Raw genomic sequence first — 11,213 nt, forward strand, 5'->3', positions numbered from 1 at the left:
GAAAGAAAGGAAAAAGAGGAAAGGAAGGAGGGAAGGAAAAAAGAAAGGAAGAAGAAGAAGAAAAAGAAGGTGATGTTCACTTCTAATGATGATGGTGATGGCAATGGCAATGGCGATGGCATCCTCTTTCTTTGATTTCAAATCAGAGTTTTTTTTTGGACAAAAGAGGACTTCATTAAACAGAAAAACAAACAAAACAATAGAGACAATAATACAAAGAAGAGACAACAAAAGAAAAAAAAAGCAGAGAAAAAGAAACACAAAAACACATCACCCACAGTTCAACAACCTAGAACTACTAGGAGTAGCATAAAAAGCAACAATGTCTTTTAACATAGGACCTGCCATCCATCTTGGGCAAGCATCTTTCCAACAAAAATTGTAAACTAGACCCATCTTGGCTACTGCATGAGCCAACACATTAGCTTCACGGGCAGTCCAACAGAAAAAAAAAGGGATTTCCTAGCGCTAAGGGCTTTAATGTCTTTGCAAAGGAACAAAACATCTTGGTGGGGAGTGGCATCCTCCTCAACAAAGAACTAATAAGCTGTCTCGAGTTTACTTCAAAGATAACCTTATCCATCCTTGGTTCACAGCAAAAGATACCGCTTGGAGCATGGCCTTTGTTTTGGCAATCAATGCTGAATTAGCAGTACAGGAACCTGAAACAACAACCTTGCTCGTCTTTGATCACAAAACCAAAAGAAGTTACTCCATTTGAACTAAAGCCACTATCTGAATTTGATGAAACCTGAGTTTGGTGGCAACCAAAAACAACTTTTCCTAGACTTTTTTTCTAGGAAGCAAAGAGCTTCCTAATTTTTGATCAGAAATGTCTCCACTATGGTTCTGTAAATTAAGGAAATCACAACAACATGGTTAGTATTCTCATTTTCAAAAATAAAAGTATTCATGTCCTTCTAAATCTCCCACAGAGTTATAGCTATTTGAACCATTAGGCTATTGTTTAAATTAACAATGTCCTTTATGATTTGGGAGAACCAACTCCCAAAGTTTGAGGGGATAGAATCTTTTGAATGTTTGACTCCACAACCTACTCCAAGCCAGATACATCTAGCTTTGTCACACAAGAGCAGTACATGGACAATGGATTTTTCCTCTTGATTATATCTCAGGCAAATTGTTGAGTCAAGAATTTTCCTATTGGCTAAGTTCTTCCTAATTGGGATGCCATTATAGCAGCATTTCCAAAGAAAATTCAGGATTTTAGGTTCCATAGGGATTTTTCACAAAAGAGTTCCACAAATCTTTATCCCTTACATATTCATCCCTTACATATTCATCCCTTTCTAGATCATCAGAACCCAAACTTTGACTAGCTACACAGTAGGCTAACCTTACTACGAATCTCCCTTTTGGATCATGAACCTATATCAGTTCATACACCCACATGTTTGTTACTAGATCAATACTCATAATTTTTTCCTCTTCTGTTGGAGTAAAAAACCTCCCAATCTTCTCTACATCCCACCATCTTTCTTCTTGGTTTATAAACTCCCTCACTCGTAGGTTACTTTGTATTGGCCTAGGACCCATTGGCTTAAAACCTTCGAGGCTTAGAATCGAAGGGTCCTTCCAAACATCAACCCTTTCCCCTATATTGACTTTCCACATAATTCCTTTTTATAGCAATTTTCTTCCCTTCATAATGCTTCAAGAAAATGGCATCTAGGGAAATATTTTGCTTTTAGAAGGCGATCCCATAAATTGCTTGTATCCACACTTAGCTTCTAAGTTCATTTTTCCAATAAGGCAACATTGAAGAGGTGGGGATCCTTGAATCCCATCCCCCCACTAAGCTTTGACTTACAAATTTGGGTCCAAGGTACCCATCTTATTTTCTTTCTTCCATCATAGTCCCCCCACCACAACTTTCTTTCACACTTTACAATCTCCTCATAGAGTTTGTTGGGTATCAAGAAACAAGACATGCAATGGTTTGGCATAGCAGTGAGAACTGCTTTTATGAGAACATCCTTTCCTGCTTGAGACAATAAGGTCCCCCTCCAACTCTTGGCCTTATTTTCAATTCTCTTAGCGAGGTAATTGAACAAATGGATTTTTTTCCTCCCTATATTAGGGTAGGTTCCCAAATATAAGGAGGGGCTATATACCTTTTTGAATCTAAGAGAGTTAGCCAAAATCTTTTGACGTATAGGGTGCATTTTCTTACTAAAAAAGATTTCAAACTTTTCAAAGTTCACTTGTTGTGCCGATGCATTTCCATAGATTTCCAAAGCCTCTAGCATCTTATTTCCTTCACTAACATAGATTTCCAAAGATTTCAAACTTTTCAAAGTTCACCTGTGTCCCGACCCCTTTGAGGTCAAACTTCTTTTCAGGGAGTACCATTTACCAAGATTTGGTAAGATATAGATTTAACACATAACATAACCCAATTGACCCATTTGTCTCCAAACCCCAACTTTTGCAAGGTTCTTTGAAGGAAGTCCCCCATTTTACCTTGTCTAGGCTTTGTTCATGTCCATTTTTACAGCCACGAATCCATTTTTTGCCTTAGTTTTGTTCATGTAATGCATAACGTCATGGGCTATGATGATATTGCCAGTAATGGATCTTTCAGGAATGAAGGCACTTTGATTTAAGGAGAGATGACTTTGTTGAGTAGAGGTTTGAGCCTATTTTCCATGATTTTTAAAATAATTTTGTAAACTATACTACACAAGCTAATAGGCCTAAACTGGGTAGCCCTCTTAGGGTTCTTCACTTTCGGGATCAAGGTTATAAAGGTGGAGTTGAGGCCTCTGCTATGGATTCCATTTGAGAAAAACTTTTTAACTTCTCTTGTAACCCCTTCCCTTACTATCTCCCAAAACTTTTGAAAGAAAAAGTTAGGAAAGCCATCTAGACCTAGAGCTTTTTTCGAGGCCATCTGGAACAAGGCTTCCTTTATTTCCTCTTTTGTGACATCTTTTTGGAATTCTTCATTATCTTCCTTAGATAATTTCCCTTCCAAGAAGTCCATGACTGAATCTATGTTTGAAGGATTTGAGGAAGAAAAAATTTCTTGAAAGTGCTCTACTAAGACATTACTAACTTGGTCCTCCCAGTTGAAGTTTAAGGCTCTCAATTTGATCATGTACCTTCCTAAATTCCTCTTTGATCCACTCCCTAAGGTCTCTTGTCAGAATTGAGCACTTCCTGGAGATCCAAATCTAATCTGAGCTTTTCCCCCAGCTTTCCTTAATCATGTCCCCACATTTTTTATGTAACAACCAAATTTCTTCAAATCTGAAAGGTTTCTTTAGTTTTTTTCCCATGGGTTTTGTATTTAGGCAAATTTGGGAGGTGATTCAAACCATTGAGATCTCGTTTTTCTCTTTCTCTGATCTTAGATCTCACATCTCTCTTTCTCTCTAATCTCTCCCTAGTTCCTCTCTTAGATCTTAGTGACCTCAGACCTGAGGTCGTGTCTTAGTCCCTCTCTCATTTCTCAATCTCTTTTTTCTTCTCTGTTAATAATCTTAAAAATAATTAAATAACTTTTTATTAAACCACAAACCGCTATCCGAGTTGAACAATTTAGCGGTTTGATTGTTCGAGTCAATAGTTCTCTGACCAATTCAACGTTTTTTTTTTTCAAAAAAAAAAAGGTCCAATGTAAAAATGAACTTGGGTACACAACCGATTCCTGAGTTAAATGGTTTGACCTTCCAATCCAATTTTTAAAACAATGAGTTTAGGCATATAGCTCATGAAAGGTTTCCTTGATCAAAAGTTTTTGCAACTTGCAAGGTAAATGTTGGATTTGGTGGTAACCAACAAAATGACTCATATTTTGGGGAAAAAGAAAAAAATGAAGGGAGCATTTGCTTTTGCTTTTGAACTTTCAAAAGACAAATTGAAAATATTTTTTCAATTGTTATGCCAAAATGCCAAACTTGACTTTTTTTGGTGAGAAGATATCAAGACTTTGATTTTTTTTATTTAAGCTTTTATTTCAAAATTAAGTTTGGTAGCATTTTACAAGTGTTTCCAGGCTTACCAAACTAGGTCAAACCTAAGGGGGCTTGGGACTGATCCATTCAAAGTTTCAGACCAGACGCTTGAACGGCTAACCCAGACAACAGTGGTCAAACCTGGAATTAGGCACGAAGTTGTACTTTATATCTCATTATTTAGCATTTGCAATGGGGGGTACGTGGGTAGCCCATCCCCCACAATGTTTTTAAAACTGATTGGAATCAGAATTGCTTTGGCCATCAGTTTTGTAGAAGAGAGGGGCAACTTGAAATGAAGATGATGCAATATGCAAATTTCCATGTCATGAGTTCGGATCTGCTCCTCAAAGAGCACACCTCACACCTACCTCACAATATGTTTAGTCATGCATCTGGAACATCTCCATACTTGAAAATATTTATTCATAGGAGGATGTTTCCAATGCAGGCTGAAATGTACTGTGAAGTCAGTGTGAGGCACACTATGTGAGGAGCAAATTCGAACTCCAACATCATGTATTATTTGGCAAAGTGGCAATCGCGTCCCAGCTTGCTTCTGATCTCCAAGATCGTGCTAATGAAGAAATACCCCAGGAGTCCATTGAAGGTTAAGGATTATTATTTGTTTCCCTTTCCCTCTAATTCTAAACCTATCGATTATTCTTAAAACGAATATACATTAATTTTCTTTTAGGTTGTGTTTTGTTTTTTCATTAAAAATTTTCCATCAACTTCTCTCTTATTTTCTCTCAAGCCATTCATATGCTTATTTTTTCATGGTTTTTTGTTCTTGACTTCCTTTTTAAGGTAGGGGATGATGCTGGATCATGCAATGATTCAATAAATTATTATACATATAATTAATATGATATGATAAATGGAATTATTATGGGCTTGATGAGAAAAGTTCTCTGTTAGTTGGATCATTAATTAATTGTGGATAATTAATCAAGATTTTCCACACGGTTTGATCATCATTGAAGATAAATGCATGGGTGAAACTGATATACCATGAAGCTGAAACAGGGTATCCCAGTATCCAATGGCCAACTTCTTCAACCGCAGATCAATCAAACGGTGGTCACATGCAAATATGGCTGGACATTTAAGAATTAATTAAGACTTAAAACTATAAGGTTAGAAACCTAGACCGTCAAGGGAGCATGTAGGGCTGGGGTCGGGCTTATATATTTTAGACCAATGTGTATGTAAGGGCAACCCCTAGGTGCTATGCCTGACCTAAGTCCAGCCCCCTACAGCGAGATGCCATTTGGCAAATCAACATAAAGACATTTTGGGAGAATGATGGTTCAGTTTAGGGTCAGAATTTATAGGTCTAAAGTATTATTGGGGTAGGTGCCAGTTCGGAATTGATGTCAATTTACGGGCAAGCATTGGTGCCTAGAATGTGGGTTGTTGACATTTTGAATGTTTATAGCTCTGTAGTGGAAATCAAAAATCTGTGTTGACAAATTTCTTCCTATAACTATTTTATAAGTAGTTTTCAGTGTCCTTATTTTATCGACAACATCTTCCAACCCTATTATTTGTTTTTTGGTCAAACAAGAGACAAGTTCTTGACAAAAATACACCCAAAGAGATTAATAATATGATTAGAAAGTAGAGTAAATAATTAACTTAAATGATTAAGTAACAAAAAATTGTTTAATATTTCTAAAATAGATTGCAAACTTATAAAATTAATTAATTAATTAATTTAGCTTAAAATAATTTAAATTTTAAAAAATTAACAAAAGGAAGACATTTTGAATAAAAACTAATAACAATTACTAAACATTTAATACAAATGTTAGAAAACAAACTTCATAATGCAGGGAAAATCATCTATTTTAAAAGAAAGCCCTCATATCAAGAGAGCTTAGTCTTTAGACACATGGCATTATATTCTTTCAAAAATCAATATCTAATAATTGGGTACTTTCCACTTTCAAATGAAAACTTACTTCCTTAAACATGTGTCTTTCCACTCTAAAAAAAGTTCTCAAAAAAGTGTTAATTTAGACAAATGGCCACCTACAAAAAAAAAAAAAATATCCACTTCAAGTTGATCTTAGACACATGGCTATTTATAAGAAAAGTATCCATTCTTAATAATGGCGGTGTTTGGAACCATGGGAGTTTATTGAATAAACATTGTCACATAGGTGTCACTTCAGCATTTTCCTCATTATGTGGATCCGTATGCATAAAGACTTGCAAAAGATAGCCTTGATTTATGTGCACGCCTACTGTTGGGGAAAGCTTCATTTTAGCGCTTCCCCCAACAGATAGGCATTTATTCATTGTTTTGCTAATATGATGCCTAATGGCGCCTAGTGGTACCTAAGTGTCAATAAACGAGTTCATTATTACTTTTCTCGGTTTTGCAAACAAATCTACGGTTCCAAACACATACAATATGTAACTCATATTAATCTTTATAATTCAATTTTCTATTAGCAGTCCATATGTAAAGCACAGCCAGGCTCGGCCCATGATCCCAATGTTCCACAAATCCACTAAGAGACCTTATCGGTTACAACCAGACAATTTGGTACTTGCAAAAATGCAAATGGGGTGAGAGAGGCTCCAACTTTCAACCTCAGGATAACTCAGAAGCTATGAGACCTACGCACCACCACCCCATTGTGATCTCATGGAAGTAATGTTCCCAAGTTGTTTGTCACCTACAACTGAAATATATATATTAAAACAAGGAAGTCTAGAAATTTTCTTCCTTTTTTGAAGTTTTGAATTTTTTAATCAATGTCATTTTTGAAACTACCAATTAGAAATTCTACATTCCCTAAAAAAATCTTCCTAAAATCTCTCTCTTCCACACATTTCAATAACCTAAATAATCTAATATCCTAAAATTTCTCCTAAACAACCCCCCACTATCCCCAACTTTCTCCTAAGTTATCTCTAATTTAGTAGATAGTTTCTCTCCTAAATCATCTCTAATTCTTATTTATCTTCTCCCCACTTTTTATCTATATCTATCTAAAGAAAGTTTGAATTAAAAATTATTTAAATATTCTAACAAAATTATATAATAAACTTAAAATATTTATTAAAAAGACAAAAAATAATTATAATCGATTTAATAATATTCATATTATTATTAATTATATATTTTTGCAAAATTCATTACAAAATTATGTACAAATAATAAAAATCTAACATTAAAAATGAAATAATATTTAAATATTTCAATAACTAAATATCTTAAATAACAAAATATTAAAATTAATATTTTAAATCAGTTAATAATATATTTTAAATAGTTATTGAATAACATTTAATTACAATAAATAGATTAAGATTTTCAATATTTAGTTAAATAACTAAATATTTTAAATAATGAAATATTTAAAATAACAAAATTATGTATTAATAGTACTATAATTTTATGGATTATTAAATTCAATAAGTAATTAATATTTTAAAATTTAAATAATGATATTATTTCAATAAATGAATAATATTTTAAATAACTAATTTCATTTATACCAATTAATAATTCAAGAAAATAACTTTCAAAAAATTATTGTTCATTAATAATAATTTTAAAAACTTAATCTATATTTATTATATATTTATATATACTAAAATTAATATTTATTGTATTTTAGTAATTATTTATTGTTTTTTTGTGATAAATATATTTTCAATAATTATGTACAAATCTATTTTGTTTTGTTATTTAAAAGAAAATTTTCAATAATTATTGGATTTTAAACTACTGTGATTTAGCTTTTTTAATTTAATTTATTGTGTATTTTTTCTATAAATTTTTAATAGTTATTGGAAATTAAACTATTATTCACGGGCGGGTTGGTTCAATTCAGTTGTAGGTTGTTGGGCCAACCAAATTGACTTAGTCAGGTTGGAGAGTTGTCACTCAGGTTATATCAGTTTGGTCAATTTTTAGTTTGATTGGTTGGTTCAAAAGGTTTAAACTTAAAAAATTAAGTTTAAATTTTAAAAAAATTATAATGACATTATTAAAAAATTAAATTTATGATAAAAATATTTTAGCCTAAGAAATATTAGAATTTTCCACTTTCTCGTATTAAAAAAAATATATTTAAAATATAAAATATTAATATATATCTATGGTTGGGTAGTTCAATTTTAGTCAGTTTATAAATGGCCAAAGTGAAATTGATCAAACCCAGTTGGGTTGGAAAATTGTTAAACCAAAGTCAATTGGAAATACTAGAAATCGGGTTGGACAGTTTCATTAGTTTGATTAGGAATGGCAACGAGGTGGGGCGGGGATGAGAAGCCTCTCCCCATCCCCGTCCCCACGAAAAATCCCCATCCACATCTTTGTCCCCATCCCCACTAACGGGGGGACAAAGTTATCCCATCCCCATCTCAACGATTATGTTTTAATTTTTTATTTTATTTAAAAAATAAACATAAAATAATTATTGTTATTTTTGTATCGTAAGTTTGTTAAACAACCCTATCTAAAATTAATTATTGTTATTTTTGTATCGTAAAAAAATTATTAAAAATAGTATATAAAATATAAATGATTATTAATTATTATATAAAATAATTGTATAATCTTATATGTTTCTATTGTTTAACTTTAACTTAACAAATACCGTATTGCACGGGTCCTAGTATATAATATAAAAAAAACTCATAAAAAAAATTAAAAACCGACTTTGGTGCTCTCTAGTTTCTAAAATACAACCGCAGCGCATTGTTCTCTTGGAGTAGCACCACCCACTCACAAAAAATTTTTACTTGATTAGAATCTTCGAAGCAAGCAGATTCTCATCAGACGATAGAAATAGTTTCCCTCGTATAATAATCAATAATGGTCCCCTTCCCTTCAGGCTTCAACTCTAACTAATCTGGCCGTTAAAAGAGAAACCTTTTCTGTGAAATTTCAAATTTGTTACTCTATCTAATCGTATGGGGTTTGAAATTCCAAACGATACAAGAATTAAGTCCACGTTCTAGTTTGAAATTCCAACCAATAACTACCCATAACTGCCACGACTAGCACGTTTAAACTTTAAAAACGGCTTCTGGTTTATCCTTGGTACACTTCTTTGAAGAAGAGTAGTCTTTCTCAGAAGGTTAGAGCCCCCTCGATCCATTCATCAACATTGAGCTTTATTTCTCGATCGGAACCAGTACTGCTCCGACCTTCTGAGGAGAAACGACGAGAGCAACACCTTCCATGGCTTCTCTCTTGCGTCTTTTCTGCGCTTTATCCATTGCCGCAGCCACTCTGATAAATTTTGTTGTTATTGTCACAGCCACTGAATTTAAAGTTGGTGAAACTCTGGGCTGGCGACTACCCATCAACGACACTCAAGTTTATAGCCAGTGGGCCGCAAACAACAGATTCCGCGTTGGAGATTCTCTCTGTAAGTTGGTCATTGTTTTGCTTTTATTAATTGTTTGCAAATTTAAAGTTAACACAGGCAGCAATTAATGGCGGAGTTTCTTTCATCTCTCTCTCTCTCTCTCTCTATGTATTTGATACAGTATTTTGAATTTGTTTTACAGATTTTGAGTACGAGGAGGATTCAGTTCTCGTAGTGAACAAATGGGGGTACTATCACTGCAATACTAGCAAGCCAATCGTTGCCTACAACAATGGGAAGACGGTGATCAAGCTCGACAGAACTGGGCCATTCTACTTCATCAGTGGGGCGCCGGATCACTGCAAGGATGGACAGAGAGTGGTCGTCAACGTGCTGGCTCTCCGCCCATCTCCGCCATCCCCACCGTCTGCCGCCCTTCCACCCCAATCTCATGCGGCTGACTCACCGTCACCATCACCACTTGCAAGCTCATCATCAGGATTCTCTGTCGCTCTTACATCCATTCCCATAGTTGTGGCCCTCACCGCCAGTATCTCGTCCTTGGCTTGGGTTATTGCACCATACCCTCCTCATCTTAATTAATTAGATAATCACATTCAACAATATTCTATATTCTGATTAGTTCCATGGTTTTTTTTTTAATTTTATTTTTTATATATAATATATGTTGATCGAACGTATGCATGTATTGATATTGGTTTGTTATATATATGCTTGGTTAAATTACTACTTCGAGTCAAGACTCAAGAGTAGCTAGAGTTATTAATTCATTGAGAATATAGTGGGATTCTGTCTGTGATAATAGGCCCTTCTTGATTCTAGATATTACTATTACATCATTATCCTGGTTTCCTGCATTTACAAACTTGCCACGTCAACTTTTGTGTAGAAACAATAGTGAATCATGTTTGTTTTGCATGGGGTGATCATTAATTTGAAGCAACAGATCTCCTCAGGTGAAAAGGGAAAATGTAGGAAAAAAAAGGGAAACCCAATTACTACATTTCAATTCCTTAATTTGAAAGAATTGGCAATAAACACCAATTCTTGAGCTTGGACAATTGCGTACCTATGGTTGGGTACGTCAATTTGTTGAAGAAAAGACCCACCAACTAAACTATAAGAAACCAGGTTCCCCATGACCAAACCCTCCTAGACTGGGTTTGGGTTGGACCTCTCCCATCAAAATCAATTTGAATGGGTTGATTAAATTGGACCAGTCCAGACTCCAGACTCAATAATGGTCAAAAAAATACTTATTGGATCGGCTTGGACCTGATCCATTTGTAACGGATTTATATCGGACTGGGTTGGGTTGAGCCAATATAGAATATATTGAAACAAGACAAGAGTAGGGGTGTTATGGACCAGGTCTGGATCGTACACAATCTGAATTGAAACCAATTTGAACAAATTGAACGTACGGTCAAAAAAGACATTAAATTGGACCAGTCCAATCAAAAATATTTATGGTATTGGATTAGGACTGATCGGACCGGATTGGATTGGACCAGTATCCGATTCGATCCATTAACAACCCTACACGGACTGTTCTACTAAATCATGATCTGGCCAGTCACCAGTGGCCATGTTTGGACCCATTTGCAATCCTCAATCATCATCATCATTCCACATGACTGACTACCACACTCATGGTATACCTAGTGGTTATCTGATTTCTTCATAATGGTGAAGACCTGCTGATACAGACTCTATCTACTAAATTATGATCTGGCCAGTGGCCACGTTCCTCAATCATCATTCAAGCCAGTGGCAAGTGACCATGTCCCAACCGTATAGGATCTACTATTTGAATCTTGTTCGCCAGGTTCTCCAAATTCTAAATGGGTTTTCAGTCCAGCGCAATGGGTTA

The 11,213-nt window shown here is 34.6% G+C and overlaps 1 protein-coding gene across 1 annotated transcript; it reads left to right on the forward strand.

Annotated features, from left to right (window-relative positions):
- The first annotated feature begins 9,035 nt into the window (after positions 1–9,035).
- On the forward strand, positions 9,036–10,088 carry LOC104595117 (mavicyanin). The gene is made up of 2 exons (XM_010255706.3): positions 9,036–9,379; positions 9,522–10,088. Exons 1-2 carry the CDS (start codon positions 9,190–9,192, stop codon positions 9,920–9,922), a joined length of 591 nt encoding a protein of 196 aa, XP_010254008.1. The 5' UTR covers positions 9,036–9,189; the 3' UTR covers positions 9,923–10,088.
- The last annotated feature ends 1,125 nt before the right edge of the window (positions 10,089–11,213 follow it).

This window comes from Nelumbo nucifera, chromosome 2, assembly GCF_055504915.1.
Source record: "Nelumbo nucifera cultivar China Antique chromosome 2, China Antique-T2T, whole genome shotgun sequence".
Lineage (NCBI taxonomy): Eukaryota > Viridiplantae > Streptophyta > Magnoliopsida > Proteales > Nelumbonaceae > Nelumbo > Nelumbo nucifera.

What these genes read in the sequence shown, in the direction of transcription:
- LOC104595117 (XM_010255706.3), top strand. Translation starts at nt 9,190, where the DNA reads ATGGCTTCTCTCTTGCGTCTTTTCTGCGCTTTATCCATTGCCGCAGCC. An exon ending in CCGCGTTGGAGATTCTCTCT is followed by an intron (nt 9,380 to 9,521) that starts GTAAGTTGGTCA and finishes TTTGTTTTACAG; the next exon opens with ATTTTGAGTACGAGGAGGAT.